Source organism: Tripterygium wilfordii, chromosome 15, assembly GCF_013401445.1.
Source record: "Tripterygium wilfordii isolate XIE 37 chromosome 15, ASM1340144v1, whole genome shotgun sequence".
Taxonomy (NCBI): domain Eukaryota; kingdom Viridiplantae; phylum Streptophyta; class Magnoliopsida; order Celastrales; family Celastraceae; genus Tripterygium; species Tripterygium wilfordii.
This window is the reverse complement of record NC_052246.1, coordinates 4147710-4172976: the sequence shown is the minus strand read 5'-3', so window position 1 is coordinate 4172976 and position 25267 is coordinate 4147710. Positions and strand designations below refer to the sequence as shown.

General features: G+C 36.9%; 2 protein-coding genes across 5 annotated transcripts; one reads left to right on the top strand and one right to left on the bottom strand.

Annotated features, from left to right (window-relative positions):
- The first annotated feature begins 8766 nt into the window (after window positions 1-8766).
- On the top strand, window positions 8767-16524 carry LOC120016318 (arabinosyltransferase XEG113). Its single transcript, XM_038869035.1, has 13 exons — window positions 8767-9209; window positions 10141-10434; window positions 10548-10753; window positions 11395-11500; window positions 12368-12624; window positions 12830-12965; window positions 13449-13543; window positions 13635-13688; window positions 13806-13919; window positions 14902-15000; window positions 15089-15208; window positions 15851-15937; window positions 16020-16524. Exons 1-13 carry the CDS (start codon window positions 9029-9031, stop codon window positions 16185-16187), a joined length of 1917 nt encoding a protein of 638 aa, XP_038724963.1. The 5' UTR covers window positions 8767-9028; the 3' UTR covers window positions 16188-16524.
- Window positions 16525-17144: 620 nt separating this feature from the next.
- Window positions 17145-24111, bottom strand: LOC120016317 (ABC transporter E family member 2). Of its 4 annotated transcripts, none has more exons than XM_038869032.1 (13): window positions 23972-24111; window positions 23653-23782; window positions 22768-22853; window positions 22581-22678; window positions 22386-22503; window positions 22220-22309; window positions 20999-21303; window positions 20698-20893; window positions 20429-20614; window positions 20041-20310; window positions 18116-18361; window positions 17625-17759; window positions 17145-17535 (listed from the first exon to the last, which is right to left on the bottom strand). In XM_038869032.1, exons 2-12 carry the CDS (start codon window positions 23753-23755, stop codon window positions 17640-17642), a joined length of 1818 nt encoding a protein of 605 aa, XP_038724960.1. In that variant the 5' UTR covers window positions 23756-23782; window positions 23972-24111; the 3' UTR covers window positions 17145-17535; window positions 17625-17639. The 4 variants fall into 4 exon arrangements, with proteins under 4 accessions (XP_038724960.1, XP_038724962.1, XP_038724959.1 ...); XM_038869034.1 differs by having other exon boundaries at window positions 23653-23802; window positions 23972-24094; XM_038869031.1 differs by having other exon boundaries at window positions 17145-17532; window positions 23653-23764; window positions 23972-24073.
- Window positions 24112-25267: the final 1156 nt, after the last annotated feature.

Genomic DNA, 25267 nt, shown 5'->3' with positions numbered 1-25267 from the left:
TGCCCACCCCACGTCCCCACCCAAAACTCAAATCTATTTAAAGCTTAAATTAGGATGAGGACTATTTGCACCCCTTACTTAACTAAGCACACTCCATTCTAAATAAACCCCAACCAAAAACATAATATTTATGAGTACACCCCAATTTCAGTTATTCTCAAATTTAACAATCTACACCCCATAATCTCAGCCGTTGGATCTCACCAACGGTTGAGATTAAAGAAAATTTTTAAAAAAAAAACAATTTTCTTCATAACCCTAAATTCTTCTTCTTCAGCCGTGGGTATTTCTTTGGCTAAAGCAGCCATTGAATAAAAGTTTCCCTCTCATCAAGTCTTGAAACATAAAAGTTTCGATCTTGCAGGTGTTTAATCTCATAAAGAGCCATTGAAACTGAAGTTTTTATGTTCCATAGCTAAAACCCATGATGAAGTAAGAAGAAAGTTGCAGTCTTGTTCATTCTCCCGTTGAATCTCATCTTCTTCGTCTCAAGTAGGTGTTTCAGAGAGAGGAATGATAGGGGACAAGAGAAGGGAGGAGAAGGAGAGAAAGAGAAGGAGGAGAACTTGAGAGAGGAGAAAGGGAGAAGGAACACTGGAGAGAGGAGAAGAATTTGGAGGAATTTGGTAGGGTTAACTCGGTGTTGTTAGATTGAGTTTTTTTTGAGTTTTTGGTCCCTTTCCGTACCATTTTTTTTATTATTATTATTCCGTCGTAATTATGTAATCTAATGCAAATTGATTACAATCATTGACCAGCATTATGGATCTAAGTTTACCTTTTATTATCTCTAATAACCTCTTTTTTTTACAAATTTAAATACCAAGCTAATCCTGAACTTAATTTAGTTCGATTTACCCGAACAAAATAGACCATATAAATATATAGATGTGCTTCTTCTTCTTTCTTTCTTTCTTTCTTTCTTTTTTCTTTCTTTTCTTAAGGGTTCAATACTTCAATTTGGGCGTGCGAATTAATATGTCATGTTTGAATTTGAAGAAAATGATTTTATTTTTTCAGAGACAGTCAATACATCACCCATTGGAACATTTGTCAAGTATATATGTACGTTACGTGTGGGCTTCGACCTTGGAGGTGGATGATACATATGGGACCTTCATATTTTTATTATTTGTATTGACTCGGGAAAAAAAATAATAATTAGGGATGTCAACAAAGGGAGGGTTTGAGTAGGGTATCCCTTATCTGCACTCTCACCTTCATAGTTTACCTCACTTTCTCATACGGGTCCGTACAATATTTTTTTACCATACCCTCACTTTTAATTTACCCTCTTCCATTCGCCATAGCACTCATATGCGCTAAAACATATTCATAAAATTGTAGGAGAACTGTGAATAACTACGTAACGTGTTATTCGTTATTATCTCCAAGTCTCGAATCACCATTTTTTTTTTGAGTAAGTTAAGAACGTTAATGTACCTTTTTTGTGTGGGAATTGACATTGGACTATGGCTCAAGTAGTTGGGATGTAATTGTGAATTGAAGTTGATTATAATCAATGTTTTAAATATCGGTTGGTACATGTCGATTGAACCGATTAAAACGGGTACTGAACTTCACATAAGTACGATTCAATTGGAATTGTAAGTCGGCTTTGCAGGTACCTAAGGTGAGGATATAATTGATATCCCAATCAGAAATATTAAAGAAAAGATTCACATATTGTAACACGTGTCCGTTCTTTAATTTCCACACCATGTTTGTTTTTTTCAACGGATTAAATGTTCGGCCGAGAAAAGTAACGTATCCATTTTGGTGGTGTTGAATGTATTATGGTCCCAAACTAGAATGCTGGCCTTTTGGGTGAAGTCAAGTTCCTCATTATTAGCATTTATTTGGAAGCTTGAGACGGAAAGGGTAAAATCATGCACAAAAATGGGTAAAACCAAAAACAACCTAAGAAATATGATTCTCATTGAAATAGAACGTTGAGTGCATATATGTCTAATCCAGTAGATTGTCAACCGAGCTTACTGAACCACCTCTAGTTGGTTAATTAATTAGAAACATATATTGCGTCAACTTTCACATGCAATTATTTTAATTATTATACCAACTACTTTAATCAACAGTACGACGTCGTCTTGCTCTTCTTATGACCGTTGAAGGCATTATTATTAGACAGTTAGTATTTTTTATATTTAATTTATTCAAACCAGAGATGACCGTTGATCATCTACTTTGACACTTTGTAATATATGGTTCTCTTCTTCTCGATCTGTAGAGGTTAAGCTTCTAGAATTGTAAACTGTAGAAAATCCCATGATAGCACAAACCCAAACCCAGCCTCCCCACCATCTCAACCCTTTGGGCCATGGCAATTCCCAACCCCTCCATTTGAAAAAGGCTGGACATTGGTTTAAAGACTTAGGCTAGCTTATATGCTAGACACCAAATCCCTCAACAACCGATGTGGGATAATAAATCCTAGCATAAACCTTCTTTCTTTGAATCAATGCAAACCATTTTCAAAGTTCTATTGCTTCTTTGAATTATTACATGGTATCAGAACAAGTCTTTCAAAACTCGACCATGACTCATAATATCGGAGCAGCAAGATGTAATATATATGTCGACTACTATATATATATATATATGGGTCCTATTTATGTCTGTTTTTGCATGCGTCCTTATCCTTTTTGGTTGATGTTATTGTTTTCTTTCTATTTTTGGCTAATTATTGAGCAGCCCTTCCAGTGGGGGTCCATTGGCCTACGCGTTTTCACGAGCTTTCTGTTAGGATTTTTCCTCCTTGATTTTGCATTTTAGTTGAATTTAGGGCAAACTTAACTAATAAGCCAGGCCAGGACACTCGTTTACCTTAATTAATTTTGTAGTAATTTGTTGTCTTATGTGAAAATCTGTTAACAGTTGGCCCAATTAGCCTGACATATATAACTACCACTTATATATTTATAGGTTTAGACTTCGTTTGACAGACAATATCGCTTGTAACATATATGCTAGCTAGTTAGCATATATACTGTCTAAAATATTGATGCTGGTAGTGTTTGGTTCAATTTTTATTGATAATATATATACTGTATAACATTCTGTGGTAAATTATGTGCAGGGTATTATGCATTTTACGCTGATATAACTAGAAATATGTATATATAGAAAGCCTAACAAGCCAATCAATGGCATTTTAGGTGTGTCAATTAATAATCATATTACACGTATGATACTTGGCGCCAGCTGCTATAACTTCCCTTTATTACATCAATATTTGCTTTTATATCTTCCACTAACTAGTAGTACTGCATGCCCACTAAGCTAGTGTGGCATTTGAAGACGACACTCAACTTTCGTGTCTATAATATTGTATATATATATATATATTATACACAGCACCATGCACGTCCATCCATGAATAGTTGGACTAATTAAACTCATACATATGTATATGTAGATATGATTTTATGCACCAAGTAAAGTGCAAATTAAATTTATACGCGATCGGGTCATACATATACTAAAGATTTTGGATACCAAACATCCATGAATATTTATATTCTGTTGGAGATACTGACGTCACATGACCTTTTTCTCTTACAAAATCACAACCTTTTGTCTTATTTTCATTACTATGCAAAAGCTACTATTATATTAGAGCCGGCCATAGCTAAATATAGAGAGAGAGAGTCGTTATCCTTTATAGACATCCGTATAGGATAATATTTACGGCCCACAAAAACGATACCATTTTCTCTTTTTACCGTCTCTCGTTTTGATGGCTCTGGCTTTCGACGATTGACCCATCATATTAAATTCCATATCAGCACGATCACAATCAAGCCCGAAAGATGCATAATACCACCACGAGGCAGAACAACCCCAATTCGACCTAACCCAACCCTTGGTCGGCAGGAGAAGTTATTGGAAACGGAGACAGGGAGAGACAAGAAGGAAAGAGATGGGGAGGAAAGAGAAATGAAAGGTATCTCAGCTCAGCCATTGATCAGAATCAACGGTTAAAATTAAAACAGTAGTATTTAACTATTTATGGACTACTGCACTTGAGAATTATCGCATGTGTATGTGTGCGTGGACACAAGATGTACCTAAAAAGAACAAAGTCTAATCACATAAGTTCCTTATTGTATACAGAGGCGGACACACCCACAAATTCTTTTTCCGTTATAGGGAAAAAAAATTGGGCCTTTAGTACATTTTTGTCCACCCTGGAACCCAGCCTTTGCACTTCCTGGTATGCTTTGGCCTAGCCTAGCTTTTCCCCTCTTCTCTTCTACCTCTTTTGGCAACCTTTCTCACGCAAGTCTCTCTGCCACCTCTTTTGATGTTATTCCATATAATATAATCATGAAACGATTTCAAAATATGATTTTTCGTCGAGGGCTTTGTAAATTAGCTGTCAATTATCATCATTGGTCGCACGCTATCTATATAACTTTTGTTTTTAATGTTACTTTTCATGCTTTCATAGGCATAATTAATAAATAACTCAAAAAAAATTCTGTGGAGTTGTCCTCGGACCCTACTTAACTTTGCATATCCTGACATAAATTCTTGTGTCCGCCCCTGATTGTATATAATATTTTGGAACTAATCGAGTCTGGGAGCCAGCCACCAAATTAATAAGGCAGTTTAGAAAAGAATTTCTTAAAATATATAGTTTGAGGGATGCAATATATTTCATTATTTTGTCTAAAGAAAATTAAGGGATATATATAAACCTGCTAGCTTCTAGTTTCTTGAACCATTAGATTTTTTTTTCTTGAAATATTAGATTGGTCGATTTGGATATTTTCACTTTCTTTTAGTAACTAAGGCCCTAATGGGAAGGGGAGAGGATAGGGATTCCACCTTTCACCATGCGAAGAGTGTATATATTCCTTAATTACCACTTAAACCGGCGGCTCGTGTCTACAGATGGTGGATAATTCATTCCAAAATGTTCACTCATATGTATATATATATGAGTGAATATTTTGTACAGTAATATACGAAGGATGGAAGCATTTGAATGCAGGCTCATATATTAGATAATTGTATACATGTATACAGTAATATTTAGTACTTTTGTTATTGTATAGCCATAATATAGCCCGACATATATTAATGGACGTCAGAAGTGACTAGATACATCCGCACAAATATATATATATGACAATGAGAGTGTCTAGCGGCAAAACAAAACCGGGGTGAGACCCCCAGTTCATGGAAAACCAGTACTTTGAAAAGCAAAGCCATCAGTTCATGCAATTAATCAGTTGTTCCAACTTGCTACTTGGTTTTGGAATTAATGTGATAAGTTTTCAAGGCAAGTCTACCAAATCTTCATCACTACGTACGGGGTTTGCCCCCCCCCCCCCCCCTCAACACAAATTTGGTCTCTATTATAATTTAAATGCGTAGACTGCATTTAATCATCACTTCACTTGCTATGTTTGAATCCAGAATATCAAGTTGCTTATTGGGCCAAATTTCGTGAACCAAATGCTGTTGAGAGCGGTTTTTACCATTTTAATGGGGCTAGCTATGATACTCTTAAGATATTAGTTATGGCTCAAATCATACATTTCATAACGGGGAGTATCCTTGCGATCACGCCTAGAGAGTTGCTAACGTTGGGAGTCCATGCCCCCTTTTTCTAAAAACGAAAAAAGAAATTCATCCCTTGCTATATATGTCGAAAGAAACAAGTCCAACTCCTCTCTCTCTCTCCCTATATAGGTTTTGCTTTAATTTACATGTTCTTTATATAGTCTGAAGACTCTGAACGCGACAATATATATTGATGGGGGTGGGAAATATATATATATATATATATATATATATAATATAACAAGTTATGTTGTTCTACTCCTATACCCCACATTGATTTATTACGTTTTGTATTTGTAGCCTAGCAGCATCTCTACATCAGGAGTGGAAAAACCACTGTAAGTTGAAACCACCTTATATATAGATAAAGTTTTTTTTGTCCTTTGGCAATATATATATAAAGTTGAGACTACCTTTCCAGTGAGACAATAAATTTTGACACCAAGCATGACCTTACCCAGAAAAAGATTTGACAGTTTTTTTCTTCAAAAGATAATTAAGAAGATATTTGCATAATTAATTAATATAATTATGTCCTAAATTAATTAATCATACAAAATTAGTAGTCGCGGTCACTTTATAAGCTGAAAAGCAATTGAGTGATCATTTCTATTACTTTACAGATAAGGAATAGCTGTTTTCGATGTGGTTCAATATCACACTTCACTACTTTATCCCTCCCCATTTACACTAACACATTTTTTAATTCAATTTTGATAAGGGATCCCAACAGAGTTAATATCTCAATTATTTCAGTTGTTGAGTTGTACGCACGTGGTTTCATATGCATGATGTACGACCCCACTCGATGACCTATATTTTTTTTTCTCGGCACAAGTAAGAACAGATTACAAATCACATCAATCCAAACCAAGATAATGATCGAAGGATCATGATCACTGTCCAACCAATGCTGAAACTCCATAAGAAAATATTCCTCTACACTGAATATATATACTTCTATTTCATAAATAAAATACAATAATAAAATTGCTATTTATAAGTTCAAATATGAGATTAGCACAATATATCTAACAATCATCCATCGTTAACATATATGCATGAATATTCTATATAGGTATCTTTGTCTTTTTCTTATTAACATATACATATAGATATACATAATATTTAATTTCGCGGGAGAGCCCATGCATGCAACTGCAACACACACATGGATGCATCGTCAAGTACGTAAGACTGTACAATACGTAGAATAAACAAATTAATATTATTAAATTTTAATTCTGTTATCATATTTAGTAAAAGAAATATATAAACATCTGATTCTCGAATATTAAAACTAGTTTTCTCACTCCATCAATTAATTAGAATAAACTTATTACATCACGTCAATATATTTCATTAATTTTTCAATTAAGCATGCTTCATCTTTAGAAATGTATACTCGATAGCTAATTAATTACAACAATTTATAATCATAAAATGTTTTGTGTGTGTCAATATGTTAGAAGCTGCGAATAATTCAAATCATGAATCTCAGAGTCTCCTCTTTTTTTTTTGAATACAAGGGAAGGGGATGGGGATGTTTGAACTCAAAACCTCTATAGATACCATACATATGAGTCTCATCTGAGTTACTCGTAATTCTCCCCACAGTCTCCTCTTCAGTGCATCCTTTGCCATAATAATTAATTAACAACACTAATTTTTTAAAGAAAATTGGTAAGGGAAATAAATCTAAGATCGATTACAACAAATGATTTATCTGCTCCTATATGTGTGTGTGTGTGAATTACCTATAGAAATAATGATCAGGGTTGAAATAACGACCAATGTAGTAACAGTTATGATGTGGATTCCAACGGTCGGTATCCAGTTATCCCACCAGTTGAATTGTACGCACATGATTTTATGTGCATCAATGTGGGACATTTGGATCCCACAAATTTACTTGGATTCTGTGTATTCAACTTAGCTACTAGAATAATTAGGATATCAATTGCGGGGATCTTTATCATTTTCGGGATACTAATGTGACACCGTATGCATATGTAGTATATGCAAGCTATATAGCTATAATATTAATTTATACTGGCAGGGTTGGCTTCCCATGCAACAAATCTGACGTGCTTCAAAACTTTCAAACAATCAAGACCCGGGGCTGGCCCAAATCTCTGCATTTTCTGGATTCAAAGGCCCATTCTGCCAGTGCTGTAAATCTGTAATCACTAATCAGAGCGCTATAGGCGACACCAGGCCCGTCTATTAGTACGTCTTAGTGGGCCATGGCTTGTTAATAGCCCAATTACAAAGGCCCAAAATTATGCAAGCTTGGGCCGGCGTGATTCATGTCTAGTCCATAGTGTGTATTACTGTATTGTTGAACGCAACTGTACAGGAATTCTCCCATAATGTCACAAAAGTAAGGATATAAAATGATGAAAACATGCATCCTTATTTTATGTTCTTCCTTTGTGTTTTTATAGGAGAATTCCCGTGGAACCGTAGTCGAGTAGAAGACGTTGGTCTGCTACTATAATTATATGTATATATATACATCAATTCTCACACGTGAAGCCAAAGTGTGAACCAATTTTAAAAATTTATTTTTGATCCATAGATGCGGTGGATCATATATGTGTAAAAATGAAATAATATTTCCGGGTTAGTTTAGTTAAATCATTTGTAACTAATTAGAAATATGTATATTAAGATCTAAGACATTGCCTTATCATGTTTCCGTATGTGAAAAGTTCTATGAATGTCTTGACCATATATCATAAGCTCGTTAATGAGTACCGCATCTTCGGAAGATGGGGGTCAAATCTAATATCACATGTTTGGACTTAATTCTTTATTGAAAATCCAGATAGACAATGTAAATAAAATAGTATGAGTGGGAGTTGCCACAAGATGGGAAGATGGTGCGGTGCACATGCAAAGATCCCATTATTGCTCAATTTGTGTGTTAAATAATTACTAATAAACAACCTTATCAAACGCAATTTTTCGCCAACTTTTCAAATCTGATGATCTGGGTCATGTACTTGAAACTTTAATCCATTTAAAACTCAATGATTATTACAATTTTAATACTACAACTATTGCTTTGATTTGCACAATTTTTTTAATTTATTTTTTAAAAAACAATCATTCGATTAAAAAACTAATGAGAAAACAAGAAAAGGGTGGAACGGGAGATTATTTGTAAATTTAAGACAATCGTGGCATAGTTGACCAGGCTAAGGTGGCTGGCTATGGGGGTGGGAGCAGCTGAAGCACCGTTGACGAATGAATACCCAATAGTGATCTGATGATTTTGATCTGAACAGCCAAGAATTTGAGAAAAGCTCTTCTTGCGTTTCTGAATTGATGAACCTTCTTTGATACCCAGAAGCCGATTGAAGATCCCGCAAATCTTCATGTGATGGTGGAGTGCGATTTTGGGTATTTGTGACTAGATAAAAAGGAAAGAATGGGCAGTCGGTGGTGGAGGAATTCCTGTCAGGAGGTGGCCGGCTCTAAGCCGCTGTTCCTGACGATCTACACCACCGTTATTGTTGGAATTGTTGTCTCCTCCTTCTATGTCTTCTCCGCTATCTACTCTGGTTCTGGCTCCTCCTGGCTCTCCTCTCCTCCGTCAATCTCCTCTTCGCGTATGTTTTCATTCTCTCTTCCTATTAATGAAATTTCAAAAAAAAAAATAACAGCTTTGGATGATCGAAGATTGTTTTAGATGACTGCCTATGTTAATGTTAGTGGGCGCTTCGTTAACTTGGCTCATATTTTTTGGTGTCTTCTAAGGAATGGTTCGCTGTATATGATGGTGGACCCAACTTTTTCTTTTTCTGGAGGGAAAACATTGCTTTTTAATGTTGTTGTCCCTTCTAGGATATTAGATCGATTGTTATAAACAACTGTCTAAAAAGCATTTTCTTTTAGATCGTTAAGGTTTGGCGCTTCAAGTCCATTTCAGTCTCAGAACCCAGATGTAACAGTCATTTTACTCTTACTATCAAAGGCTGGTTTTTGAATGTGGGTGTTGGTGCTTCTTACTGCATCATGGTTGGTTAGAACTATGGTTTGAGAGTAGGCATTGGTCTATGTCGTGGTTATTCTACCATTATTTATGTGGCTGCACAAGAGAGCCGAGACCTATCGTTGATTGCTCCAATTCCAGTCTACTTTTCCAAATGCAGTGATAATGGCCTAGGGACTACTGAGAGTTGTTCCATGCTCGGTTGGTATTATGTGTGATCTGTAAAACCCTTTCGAATGATTTCTTTTCCCTTATGCATTCTTAGCTATCCTTCATTTGCAATAATGATGTGTTCTTTGCTTTCCCATGTTTATTGATGCTGTCTAGTTGCTGCATCATTGACTTTATGCTGAAGGTCTTTTCCCAATAGAGAACTGGGGGTTCGAAGTCAGCTAAGCAATATGTTATTACATTAGATGACAAAGTCTATAGATCCTATTTCTCCACGGAGACCTTTTTTTTCCTTTCCGATTGTTCTGCTTTAATAATTGAGCTTACAGTCTGCATTCGTCTAAAGCTCTCTCTTCTCTATTTACTGCTTATTTCAGATGTAGATGATCACAACATAAATCAGATGCCCAATCTTTTTCAACCAACGACAGCCATGGAGGCGCCACCACCTCCATTACAGCCTCGAAGCATATCGGAAAAATCTATTTGGGATGTTCCGCGTACTAAGAAAATGCCACCTTTGAAGAGCTTTAAGCTAACAAAGGAATTGATTGAGAAAAGGGTAAAAGACAACGTCATAATTGTAACATTTGGCAATTATGCATTTATGGATTTCATCCTGACTTGGGTTAAACATTTGACGGATCTTGGGCTTTCCAATCTTATTGTTGGTAGGAACCTCGTACCGACATTCTGTCTTACTGCTTTCTTGAAGCTTAAACTCGCATCTTACTATTAAAAAATTTTGCTCGTTAAGAAAATTGAAATTGAAAATTTTGTCAAGGTGCCATGGACAACAAGCTGTTGGAGGCCTTGTACTGGAGAGGTGTACCTGTATTTGACATGGGCAGCCACATGAGCACTGTTGACGTCGGTTGGGGTTCTCCGACATTTCACAAAATGGGGCGAGAAAAAGTTATTCTGATAGATGCAATTCTTCCTTATGGCTATGAGCTATTGATGTGTGATACTGACATGGTTTGGCTGAAGGTACCATCTTCCTTGCTACTTGATTTTTCCTGGTGGGTTCATTCCTCTTCTTTGTTGCCTTAATAACAGTTGCATTAGTTGTTTTCCTTTCCTTATTGAATAAATAGTTTGGATTTATTTATTAGCGTGCTGTACCTTTTCTGAGCATGCTTTGGTGCATGAATATTGAACATTATAGGACTTTATTGTCACTTTAACATGGTTGGGCTTTAGGTCATCTATCTCCCAATTTAATATGCAGTTGTTTCAGTTAAAATTTTCCTTTCAGAACATCCAATGAGTGCACTTTCATCTTAGTAAAAAAATGTCACATGGTTAAGTATATTCTGTTTTGTGATGCACCTGATTTGGTGGTCAACAAGTTTAATCTTCTAGTTTCTTCTGTAGTGTCTGCTATGTCCTCAATGCATATGAAAAATGATGCATACGCCTGTAGACATTTTTCCTTTAACCATAAGATCTACATCATCTTTCAATATAATAATATAAGGACTTTTAATAATTTCAAGCAGTACCTATTGGAAGACTTTTTAGAATAATCTATTTTGTTCTCTCCATCCCTTCTTTTTCCTTAATTATTTTGGAAGAAAAAAAAGAAACAAAGAGGAAAAAGTTAATTTTTTTTATTGTCCTTGGTACAGAACCCTCTACCCTATCTTGCTCGTTATCCTGATGCTGATGTTTTGACTTCAAGTGATTCAGTCGAGCCAACAGTTGTTGATGACAGCTTGGACAACTGGAAACAAGGTGAAATTAATTAATAGAACTATTTTCTTATTATCTCATTCCATGTGTGCTCATTGTTACTTCGTTTAGTTCCAAGCAAACTTGTCATGCACAACACCTAAATTTGCAAAACATCATTGGATTGATTGTGCACCAAAATCTTGTTAACTTGAATAGATCAGCACCGTGCCCTTTTTCTTTTTTTTGAACTGGAAGGAAATTAACCATCATCCTAAAAATTTAATCAGAAAATTTTTATTGTCCATATATCACAAGATAACTAGTGAAACACACAGAATTTTCGGAATGAGCCTATTATAATTTGTTTCTTGTAGCCAATTTTATTCTCAATTGTCCTCCTACGTGTGCATTGTGAAACAAAGATACATGTCTACCTGGTGCATACCAATAGAATAGAGTCTGGAAAGCACTCACACATTGCTTTCTTTGTATCCGCCACCCGTCACACCCTGGGACTTGGTTTCGCCCGAAGCATCGGACCAAGGATCACCCATGACTTCTGTGTACCACTAGTGCTACAAAGGCTTTTGGTGGTCTTATTGGCGCATACCACGGTGGGGTCTTCGACTGGGGTGAAGTCGTAACAAGGTAGCCGTAGGGGAACCTGTGGCTGGATTGAATCCTTCGCGATTTTTGAGGATTGCACCACGTCCACTTTGTTGTAGAACTATCTAGTTTTCCCTCTCACCTTGAATTCTTTAAGTCCAAATTATTCTTTTCTGTTGTCTGTATACTTCTGAATCATTGTTTTTGGTTATTTTTTCTTTTCTGAATACTATTAAGTTACTTTCATCTTAGTTGGAAATTGGAATATGGTTGTTTCTTTATAGTATTGTACTGACAAGATTGTGTCTCCATATGTCAAAGTTGGTGCTGCCTATAACATAGGAATTTTCCACTGGCGACCCTCAGAGTCTTCAAAAAAGTTAGCAAAACAGTGGAAAGATATGCTTCTAGCTGATGATACTATATGGGATCAGAATGGGTTCAATGACCTTGTACGCAGGCAATTAGGACCATCTGTTGATGAGGAGAGTGGACTGGTATATGCTTTTGATGGGAACCTGAAGCTGGGAATTTTGCCAGCAAGTATATTCTGCAGTGGTCATACTTATTTTGTCCAGGTAGGATTCGTGTGCTATATCTTCAATGCTGACATTATTGCGTCCTGTATATTTTGTGTGACCAGTAAGTTTAATCCCAATGATATTTCCTTTATACAATAATGCTTTCGAATTTTGGAGGACCTTGCGTAGTTAAATTAGATGAGGAAAAAAAATTATATGTAGACTGTTAACTGTTTCCTGAGCTCAGATTGTATATTGACAGGCCATGTATCAACAACTCAGATTGGACCCATATGCAGTGCATACCACGTTCCAGTATGCAGGTACAGATGGAAAGCGTCATCGCCTACGAGAAGCCATGGCCTTCTATGATCCACCAGAATATTATGATTCACCAGGTATTCTGTGTTTGTTATATATCCTGCAAGTCTTTATTGATACTTGTATTCTTCTTGCCATTCCCTTAACGGAGATACACTTGATAAGATGATGATTGTCTTTCATTCTCTCTCTGGTGTGCATGTTTTCTTGCAACTGATTATATATCATTAATGGCTGCACCTTTGCTCTTGACCTCATCTGCGCTTGTCCACTGAGAATGATGATTGTAAGTAGTGGGATTTTAGACGGTTGGACCTCCATGTTCGTACACTGCTAGACACGCAATGCCTGATATTTACTTTCATTTTTACTAATAAATGATTAGCTTAATGAATGTATTCAATTTTCTCAGCAACTAAACTGGAATCGAAAACCTGGTACTTTGAAAAGCTTGCACCTTAACAATTGTTCATATGTGACATCATCTGTTTTCTTGGTGGCTTCATCGTGTCCTTTAAGATTATTGCTGCTGTTTTAACTTCTTTAGGGAAACTATGCAGGAGGCTTCTTGTCATTTAAACCATCTATCCCAAAGAGCATGTTACTAGATGGGCCACATACTGTAGAATCACACTTTGCTCTTGTTAATTACCAAGTATGCACACATGACTTAATCCTATCATTTTTTGCGACTTGATGGATGCTTTATTGTGTTTCTGAACTTATGTTGTTGGTAACTCTTTCAGATGAAACAAATTAGGTCCGCACTTGCTATTGCCACACTGTTGAATCGTACACTGGTGAGTACTCGTAACATTTAACATGTTGAACTCAATGTTTTATGGTTGTTTTAGCTTTTCTGACACATCTTTTTAACATTATCAAACATAACGGTTTTTGCGTTCGTATGATTTCAGGTCATGCCTCCATTATGGTGTAGGTTGGATAGGCTATGGTTTGCACATCCTGGAGTTCTGGAGAGGTCTATGACTAGGCAACCTTTTCTCTGCCCATTAGATCATGTGTTTGAGGTACTTGTTGAAAGCCATAATCTTTATCTGCTCTTGTGGTTGATCATTTACTAGTTTCTGCATCTATTAGTGCTGGCACCTTCGAGTGTAAAACTTTCAGCTGCGGACTTATGCACTGAAATTTTGAATGCCTGGTAGGGCTGCGGCTAAGCGAGAGTCACAGGGATAGTAACCCTAGGATATTGAAAAGCTGGCTATTCTATAGAGTGATTTAGACGGAAAAAATTCTATCATTAAAGTACAGGTGGAGATGTGACTGATTATTCGAAGGCTCAAGATTATGAGATTGCTTTTCTTCACCATAAATGATTTATTCTACATTCATCCCCTGGTATTACAGAGAATATATACAAGACATAGCTTTGCAACTAGAATTTCATCTTACCAAAAAAACCAAGGAAATTTTAAAACAATGGTATTGTTAGAATATGCATAAATGATGTGGAACGCCCCAACCCAACAAGTTAACTTATTCGGTTGAATGACAAAGTAATTAATCTTAACACGGTATTTGAGCAAGTGGTCTTGGGGTCAAACATTAGCTCCTGCAATTTAACGCCCCAATTATCATTGCTCCAAGTGTGGACTTTTGTGTGTGTTTGTTGTTGCCCCAAGTGTTTGCCTTGTGTGAGAGTAGCCCTAGCCTTTGGCCTCGTTTGTTGTGTACATGTTGGGCTGTCGGATTGCCCAGCCCACACGTGAGGGGGAGTGTTAGAATATGTATAAATGATGTGAAACACCCCATTCCAACGAGTTAACTTATTGGGTTGAATGACAAAGTAACTAATCTTGACAGTTTTTAGAAACAATAAGGCCAAAACAAGGCCTTCTAGATGTTGCCAAGTTAGTTCTATATAAAGCTCAGTTTTTGATTTGTGTTGGGAGAGAATATCAAGGGATCGAAATGTTGTATGGTGGTGGTGTGATTTCTTGTTTCTTAACATGACTGCCTTATAACATTCACAATTGGACTGAAATGCAGGTAAACGTAATGCTGAAAGATCTGGCACAAGAGGAATTCGGTCCTGGGATCAGCATTAGAGAGTACTCCTTTTTGGACAATCCTTCTTTGCCAAGACATGTAAATGACAATCACCAACACTTAGATTAGAGTCACTTTTTCCTCATATTGTTCATCTAGTGGTAATGTCTTTTGGTATTGATTTCAGATGAAAGAGTCATGGCTTGATGTTCAGCTGTGTCAAGAAGGGACCAAGGATTGCCATGCGTCTAACAATACAAGTCCGACAAGACAACTAAAATTTCCCAAGCACAGCGATGAAGAAAAGGTGATTTATATCCTTAATCAAGTCTGTATACCATCATGATTATCTATTCACAATTCTTTCCAGATTCTTTATGGCTCATGCCTACTTGTGGGTGCTCTTCCTCTTTTTATTAGTTGAGGCCAGAATGTTAGACTTGGTTATAGGTTAATTAATTGATTTCCTGTTACGATGTCCTTTGGAATGCTGTCTCATTTGAAGTCTGAAGCATGGTCTTTAAGTTGAAACAGTGGACTCTAGGGATAATGTATGTGATATGTGCTTGGAATTTGATGGTAATAGAATCATGATCTTTCTGTCATATACTAAAAGTTGGTTCAAAACAATCAAAGTATCATTTTGGTATCTAATCAATATAACAGCGTTTTATTCTGCAAGGAAAGTATTAAATGAATTGAAAGAAGTAAAGCTATGCTACCTAGGAAGTGCGGTTATTAGCACTGTGATTAGCATTTTCAGACTCCCTAGTCAATTTTTTAAATTATTATAATTACTGCACCAACTTAGCGTTGGCATCTTAGCTAATAAGCCCTTTGTAATTCCAGTGAATCAGTTTACATGTCTCGACATGGTTGTCTTTTCAAGTTAAGATGTTCCACCCCTCTAGTTCCTCGTGTCCTCGTTAAATTTTACTTAATTCTGCAGTTCAAATCAGTATTCTCCTCATTCAAGGATTTCAAAGTCATCCAGTTCTCTTCGATGCAAGATGCTTTCACAGGTTTCATTGACAAGGTGAGCCCTTATCTTGCACCCTGTTATATATCAAAAGTACATCTGGTTGCCATACTGATGCTTTTATGATTTCTATGCTCAGACAAGGGAAGAGAAATTCAGGAACCGTGTGAAGCGCTATGTTGGTATATGGTGCTGTGTGGAGAATCATACTCCCGGTCACATATACTATGACATGTACTGGGATGAAAAACCTGATTGGAAACCACTTCCACCCCAAACTGCAAAGGAAGATCACCCGCCCTGGTGAGCAAGGCCTAACCTCAAATATATATATTTATCGACGATGTACCAGACCAGCAAGGGATCATAGAAAGAAATATATATATTTATTGACGTTGTACCAGAGCAGCAAGGAATCATAGAGAGAAATATACTGTTGTTAAAAGCAAGAGCATATTTTTGATATGTGTAGATGGGAAGTAATTGTATCAATACGTATAAACCGAGAACACGCTTCGAGGTAGAGGAAGGTTGATGTACTTCTAGTTTTCATTCAGTGTAACTCGAAAAATTTTGACTCTGTAGTGGACTTCCCATTATTCAAGAAAGGAAAAATTGATAGAAGCTACCTTCTTTGAGCTGCAGATCATGTCTTTTAAGTTCATTGCTACGGGCCTGTTAGATATGTACTATTAGCTGACTTCATGGAGGTAATTCTCCTGTCCAATGTGCAAGTCATTTTGATAAGTTTTCAAGGAGTTTGGTTTGACTATTCAATTTCATAGGCTATTCTAGCCAGGAAGGTAGGGACCAAAGGAGGATCATTGGCATAGGCAGTGACCCTACTAGGGCTAGCGGTTGGCTCGGAGCACCCCATAGTTGCTTATTACCACTGCACTTGCCCTGGCCACCCTTTTAGATTATGGGGGTTGGAGAAACACCCTGTTGGCACAACTGCCTGAACAATTCAACTGTACTTGCCCAGAGCCCCCTTTCAGATTTTGGTGGTTGGATAAAACCCCTCTTCGGAACTTGTTGGCAAGACTGCCTGAAGATAGAACCTTTGTTCAGGTGTGCATGGAACAGGAGAATATGCTTTGATCAAAACTCATATCTGTAATATTATAAGGTCCTGAAGCCCTCAGTTTCTGTTGATTCAATATGTAAAATCTGTAATCCTTCATTGCCATCAGCAACACATACAAAAAACCGACCTTTCACATGCTCTAAAGCTTTGTAAGAATAACAGTTGAAAATACTCCAATACTTGGAAAGTCAGCAGAATAATGCTTCAAAATTTTCCAATGATTATGAAAAATCCAACGCATTTTGTTCGACATTATTTTCATGTCATCAGCATATTTTAAGATGTATGATCAAACACAAAGGTGGCTGCAGCAAATCATATGAAATACACTCGCCTAGCAGCGCGAGTCTAACCAAAACTGGAGAACATATAGCACGTCAAAAGACAATCACGCGACAGCGCCATAGAGGCCCTGAAACTCTACGCAAAGGGATGAACATTGACCCTTTCACCAAGTCATGACATCCATCTTTAGTCAATTTATGAATAATTCTGCAAAAATCCCACGCCCCAGCTCTCTTTGTTTTGCTCATGCCAATGCCTTAAAAAGTTACGCATAAACCATCTGCTGCAAACAAAATGATAACAGGCAAACTTTAGCTACTCCAAGAGAAAGTGCATAAAGAGAGTGACAAGTGGAACATAGTTAATTTAAACCTGTCAGCACTACTTTCAATCATCCAGGTAATAATAAGATCCAGCAGATTTCTGCTCCCGGTCCTTTGTTGATTCCAGCTTGTTGATTCGTGGCCGGAAATTTGTTGGATCCCGTCTAAATGTGATATCCAGATGCTGCATTAAGTGCAACAAATTGGAAAGTGAGCATGGTTTTACTGCCACTGGTCCACCGGTTCTTTTCATTTTTAATTTTTCCCCACTAGGGATTGTGGTAGCTTAGGGAAGGGAGCATTAAAAGAGAGAAATGTCAAAACAAGCGAAAGTTAAGCCAGCATGGAGTTTTAGGGCCACAGATTAAGGCCCAAATAAAAAGGATAAGTCTAGGATGATCTTCCCATTAAAAAAATAATAACTGCCTACCAGAGAAAAAATAATTTCCTACTTTGAAGTCCGGTACTAAATATTTCAATCTTAAATATTTTTTCACTTTACTAATTAGAAAGGGACTGTAAATAATGAAAGAGACTTACTGATAGGAATAGATTCATCCCAGTCAACAATGATTGTGGAGAGTTTGCAATACAATCCAAAGACGGCTTTCCCTCGTATACAATAACTCTGTCTGCCAGGTAAGTCGCCATTATAAAGTCATGCTCCACCACAAATGCAGTCTTCTTTGCATGAAGAATAAACCTCTTTATGACTTTGGAAGCAACAATGCGCTGCTCAGAATCAAGATATGCACTTGGTTCGTCTATCAAATAAATGTCTGCAGGCTGCATATACAAAGCAAACCCAGATTAGACAATATAAATGAAAAGAAAAACTAACAGTTAGATCTCTTCGGGAAATTTTCTCATTCTATAAGCAAACATAGGTAATTAGTCACCACTTGCTCCTAGTTTTGCAGACAGATATAACAAAGGGGATTTTGCAGGGCAATTGCTCAAGTTATGAAGAACCAAAAACTCATGACCCTAACACCATATCTAAATCCAAGAATTTCCATCAGTGATGGATAAGAGTTAGAAGCAACTAAACTTCGCAAACCACACAAGCAAGACAGCAGATATTACGTTAAGTGTAAGAGACAGAGAGAGGTTGGTTTATAATGAACAGTGTTAAGATTCCCAGATACCAGAAACATTATCCTCAAAAGGATTATCCAATGAGACAAATAGATAGATGTTTATATTTGAACTATAGAAAAGAAAGAAAAGAAAAAACAACTGGAAGGAAAACAAGGCTACTCTTGGTTGAAAACATTGTTACAATGTCAAGAGAGCAGAGATTTGATAGAGAATAACCAAGTTTCAATAAAACGATCCCTCCCTTCCACTAGAGGAATTCTCTTTTGCCATTCAATTTGATATATAGTTACACTATTTACTGATCTCTTTTGTATCCTTGTCACTCTCATCTAAGCCCTTTGAGCCTTCCTCTCATCTCCTTCAAATCTTCTGATTCTCCTCTTTTCACACCATAACACTCGCATCCCCAAGCTTCCTCTACCTCAGATAAGTAGTTTCAGAGAGCAAACTAGATATAGTACAACAAAGAACTAAAGGCCTCACATCCATGCCCAATAATTAAACTGGGCCTCAACGGAGCAAACCCAAGCTCGTTCCAACAAAATATATTGCCAACAGAAGATAAAGATATAGCTCTCCACGCACCTTCTTGGTGCTCCAATAAATTTTGATCACAACCAATGAAAATTTCAAACCAAAAACTCTATCCTTAAATTTCCATAAAAAAAGACTCTGGCCCAACCATTTTATTGGTGGGGCATTAGAAAGTTCAAACTCTTGCCTTATGTTATCAAGAGTTGTGCCCAATTCTTATCAGGTCAGGCCTTCATGCGTGGAGACTTTCTCACCAATAAAGAATGAAGGATACCAAGAGCATCATTAGCTAGCTGACCAACCAACAATTTTTAAAGGATCCCAGTGCAATAGCCCTGACCCGATAAATCAAACTTTTTCTTTTTAAATTGGAAGACAAAACATTAGAAGACTACACCCACACTCTTAAAAGTTTTATTGCTAATTCACATGTAATAAAACTGGTGAGTCACAAGATCAGAGGGATCATATGGCTTCAGCCTTCAAAATCTCCTTCTATAAGAACAAGAGAGATAAGAAATATGATTTGCTCTAAAGCCCCTCCATTTCAATGCATGAAGCTAATACTCAAATCAACATCCTCAGCAAACCAATCTTCCAATCATCTCATTAAACTCGCTCTTATCATGCTCCTATTGCACTTTGCATGGACACTCTTCTCCTCGTTCATTACAATCGTAGAAAAGGAGGATGAGTCAACAATTACTTTTTCGACCATCAATGGGATCGAGCAATCAAAACACCACCCTATTTTTCGCTCAAACTCAATAGACTACCAACACAACAAAGAGAGTATCAGAATTTATCAGCAGGATTAGTTAACATTTTACCTTTCCAAGGCAGAGACATAACGCAACTCTTTGCAACTCTCCGCCAGAGAGATTCACGACTTCCTGATCCATTAGTTGTTCAATTAACAGCGGCTTCATAACATCTGACATAAACTGAGGATGAGTATATGAATCACGAATCTTTTGATGTAGCAAGTGTCGGACAGTCGACTGGAATTTTGGACTAATCTTCTGGGGCTTGTAAGATACATTAAACTCAGGAATCTCCACATCAGTACCTTCAACAGTATCAGGCTTCAATAAACCAGCCTGTACATTCAAATATCCAACAGCAAATTATATAGGCTATACATTTTGCTTACATTAAAAAAAATAATCGCAAGAGCTATATCACCGAGAGCACAAAAATGGTTGAAAGAGAAAATACCAGCATACGAATAAACGTTGTCTTCCCTGTTCCATTCTCACCCAGCATTACGATAATCTGAGAATCAGTAAATTCACCCTCAATTACGCGAAGCTTAAAATTACCCTGAGTTTTAGCCATGGTTGGATATTTATATCGTGCATATGTCTCAATCTCCTCGGCACTCTCTTGAGGTGTCTCAGCAACCTATGAAATGATGATGATAATAATAATAATAAGTAAATGTCAAGAGATGAGGTCAGGGATATAAAATGACTTAACAGGTTTACCTTGAAGGTGAGAGACTCATCCCGGAACCTCAAATTTTCGGTAGGTACAAATCCAGCCAAGAATATGTTGATTCCTTCCCTAACAGAGAAGGGAAGAGTGACAACCCCATATGCACCTGGTTTCCCATACAGGCAGCAAATGAAATCTGATAGGTAATCCAAGACACTAAGGTCATGCTCCACAACAATTACATAGCTGGAAAAAAAAAGTGAGTAAATGTGGTGATTGTGTCACCCAAATCTAAGGTTAAAAGAAACAAAGTGCGAAATAAAATAAATAAATAGGAAAATCAAACCAGACCTATTAGGCCTCAGCAAAGATCGGACAACTTGGGCAGCTTTTAGCCTTTGTTTCACATCAAGATAACTAGAGGGTTCATCAAACATATATATCTCTGCATTCTGTATCGCCACAACAGCAATGGCAAACCTCTGGAGTTCTCCACCAGACAAATCCCCCACATTGCGATCTATCACTTGGTTCAACTGAAGATCAGCACAAAGTTCTGCCTTCATATCTCTCTCATCTTTTTGGTCAAGCACCTGCCCCACATTGCCTTGAACTGCTTTTGGAATGTGATCAACATACTGGGGCTTGATAATAGCCTATTAAATTCAATTTTACCATTCCGAAAGAATAGCCAATCAATTTCTTTAAATTATTTCCAGCCACGAGGAGGATAATAGGCAAATAAGAGTCAAATAGTAGAAGCAAAGAGGTCAAAATGTTGCCACACAGAGATGCAAAAGCAGGTAGTATGGAAAATATGAGATTTCGGATTCTTGTTCTACAAATTTACAGGCAAATACACAGTAACAAAGAAACCACTATTAGCATCCTCCATCATCAAAATACATTCTCTGGTATTTAATTATACAGGACTTGTTTTGGCAAGGAAGAGCAACACAACAAAGCAATAATTCAAGAATAAGAAGGGGAGGAAATCTCAAGATCCAAAATTCAAGATTGCCACAACCTTATGAACAAAATAAAACTGTAAAAAATAGGCTTAACTACTCGGGCAACCATACTGACTGCAATACAGATCATACAGCATGTTTGCCAGCTCCCACCGACAGGTCCTAACCAACCTCCAACTGTAACTTCTGTTTTACCATTTTCATAGCTTGAATGAAAAAACCATCATATGGATAGAAATCAAAGAATCTTTAATAAGGTAGTCACACTCATATCTATGCAACCTATTCAGAGGCTTATAGCTCTTAGTGTTATTATCTACAAGACTGTTCTAACTTCCAAGGACTAGCAAGTATTGATTATCCCAGTTAAAAAGGTAAAAGGATCAGCGTGATAAATAAACCAATAAAATATGTGCCAAAATAAAAGTGCTTAGGAAACACGGATTTGCAATGTAGACCACATAAATATCTTAAGAATGCAGTTATAAGCTCATATGACACCCCCCTCCATAAAAATTGTCTTTGTTTCTGAAAATGTATTACTGAGCAACAAAAACAGTAACTCAAACACATGCCTTAAACAAATTAAACAGAAACCTACCTTCAAATTGTCTTCCAGGATACGAGTAAAATAATTCTGCAGCTCTGAACCTCGGAAATATGTCAATATTTCTTGCCAATCTGGGGGGTTCTGGAAAATAAAAGCGAGAAATCGGTGAACAGATATATGATTAAAGAAGAAATAATAGATAAGTGAGTGATGGTACATTGAAACGACCCAAATTTGGTTTCAGTTTTCCAGCCAAAACTTTAAGAGCAGTAGACTTCCCAATGCCATTTGTTCCAACCAACCCGAGAACTTGCCCAGGCCTTGGGACTGGCAACCTGTAATTTTAATTTCACTGTCTCAACCAATAGAAAAAATAATCTGGCATTTAAATGGAGAAAAGTTGATAATTAACCTGTGCAATTTAAACGTGTTGGGGCCATATCTATGAGTTGTATCTTTATCCAAATCTTTCGGCAAGTTGATGATCTGGATTGCTTCAAATGGACATTTCTGTACCAGTGGATCAACTTAACAGTTCATATCCTCCTGTAGAAAAAACTTACAAAATCTGACAAAGATGCCATCTTCAATATACAAACCTTAACACAGATACCACATCCAATGCACAACTCCTCTGAGATAAAAGCAATCTTAGACGCAGGAGTAACCTCGATACACAGTTTCCCTGTATACAAATTAGAGAGGTTCTGTTTGTGATTAATGCAAGTTACTGTTAGCAAAAACTGGCATTCTGCTAAACGATTAATTGTTCCCCTTAAATCCACAAGGAAAAATCTAGATTACAACATAATTAAGGGAAAAAATCAATTATCTATAACACAACTACTCTTGCATCTGTACATAGGCTTACAAACCCCAACTCTATGAGAACTAGCCATTGTGAGACTACATGACTTTTCCAACTTCTATGCCTCATGGACCACACTCGTCTACAATTTGCTCCTACTCAGATTTTCTTAATTTCATTTTTTTTTAATTGTTACATCAAACTTTAAAATTCCAGGTATTTTCAAACTTGCGTATGTATGAACAATTGCAGTCAAAATTTTATATGCAGACATATTGCACAAACAATACACATTCCATGTCATTGGAATTGTATGGATTGATGCTGATTCTATGTGCATCTCAGCATTAACCTCTGGTATATGATCGGAATTCAAATAATCAATTATTTTACGTTGTAGACTAGACGTGAATATCTCACTAACTACTGCTGCCGATGCTTCTATTCCTCCACTTCCTGCCTTTCTTTCCCCATCCGATTTTCAATAATTTCTATGCCCACACAGAGAACGAAAAAATAACCTTAAAAAACATATTGAAAAACAAAGAAAGAGTCATAATGATATTACATGACAAAAATTCACATGAACAGGTGACTAATACACCAAAGCAGAATATTGGACAATTAGAGAACACCTAGAAATTGATCCACTGAGAGAGAGGGGAGGGAGAAATACCAGTTTTGACGACTGGGCAGCTCTTCTTGCACTCCTGACGGCACTTTTTTGGCTTGCACCTGTCCGAACTCACTATAGCTATACGCGTCAACCTGTCCGCCATCTCCCTCGTCTCCTCTCAACAGACCGACTATGTTCAGAGATTATGTACTATATAAATATAAAAGAAAAATCATTCATCAACTAACGAGCATTTAAGCTAAAAATTTAAATCTACATGACGATGCCGCAGATTTTATGATTTTCCTAACAATCAACCGCAGCAATTTAATTGAAATTGAAATCAAAAGAATTAAAAAGAAACAAAAATGGTACACACCTGATGCAAAACTGATCGACGTTGAGGTTTTGGGAATAGAAGAGAAATTGAGAGAAGTCGGGAAAGAGGGACGTGTGCTGGGAACGCTTTCAGAGAATAAGCGTAGAAGCCACATCCAAAAAGGGAAAAGCTATTTAGGGTTTCGCTGTGGTGTCTGTGACTGTGAGATGTGGATCCGACCCGCATTCAGCTCCTAGTCGGTTGACACACGTGTGAGGCCTTTGGCTTGGCTTACATTCTATAACCAAAATTGAGTGAAGACAAATGTAGGGTGGCAAAATTCTGTTCGGTCCGATCGAATAATCGAATTTGTCCGATTAGGATAAACCAAGTTTAAACATAAGTTATATGTTCGAAATATGGGTTCAAACATAAAATTTTTGTCCGATTTAAAATCGGCTTAGTGTCCAAACACATAAATATTGTTCAGTTTAGTTGTGCATACCCTAACCAAGATTAATTTGTTGTTCGATTTACTTGTCTGAATTTAAACCAATCCGGGTATGTCAATTAAGTACGTCCGAAATCCAATCTGGATTAGGGTTCGGACATATAAATATTTCGTAAGCACGTGATATTGTCCTACCCGAAACCGACCCAAAACTGATTTTTTGCCACCCCTACATAAATGTTTATTAAACCGACAATTTTGGCCATAATTCACAACTTAACTGAAGATTTGATTAAATGATTATTTTATAGGAAAGTTTTTAACAGCTCAGCTTGCCAAGAATTTCCTTGTGCATATAATAGTTGATCAAAAGAGATTTGAAGAATACAGAATGAATTGGCAATAGATGATAGTCAAGGGCTCAGAAACAACCCCTAAACTCAAATGAAGATAAATCCATTAGTTCTTGTTTTAATTTGTCTTATTTCATTGATTTTACTAGTCTCCCACTTTTCAGCCACATCTGTTCTTAGCATTCCATCACCTTTCCACTTCCAGCGTTGGAGTCCCATCAGTTCTGGTGGAGCTATTTACTGCATCTTTTGAAATGTTTCGCAATGGTTATGTAACATGTGTCAAAGTAACAAAATTTGTGTGCCCCATTCAGTAGTCATTCAGTAGTCTTGGTGGCAAGGCGGACTTTGATATGTGTGAGTTAGGCGCATATATCCGAGTTCGAGTTCGAGTTCGATTTGGTAATTGAAATTATATTTATGACTAAACAGGGAAACGGGATATGCATTGAGAGTTGGGACGTACCCTTGTATCTGAAATTTACCATACTGGATGGTCAACTCTTGGGTTCTCTTCTCTATCACCAAAAAAAGAGCAAAATTTGTGTGCTT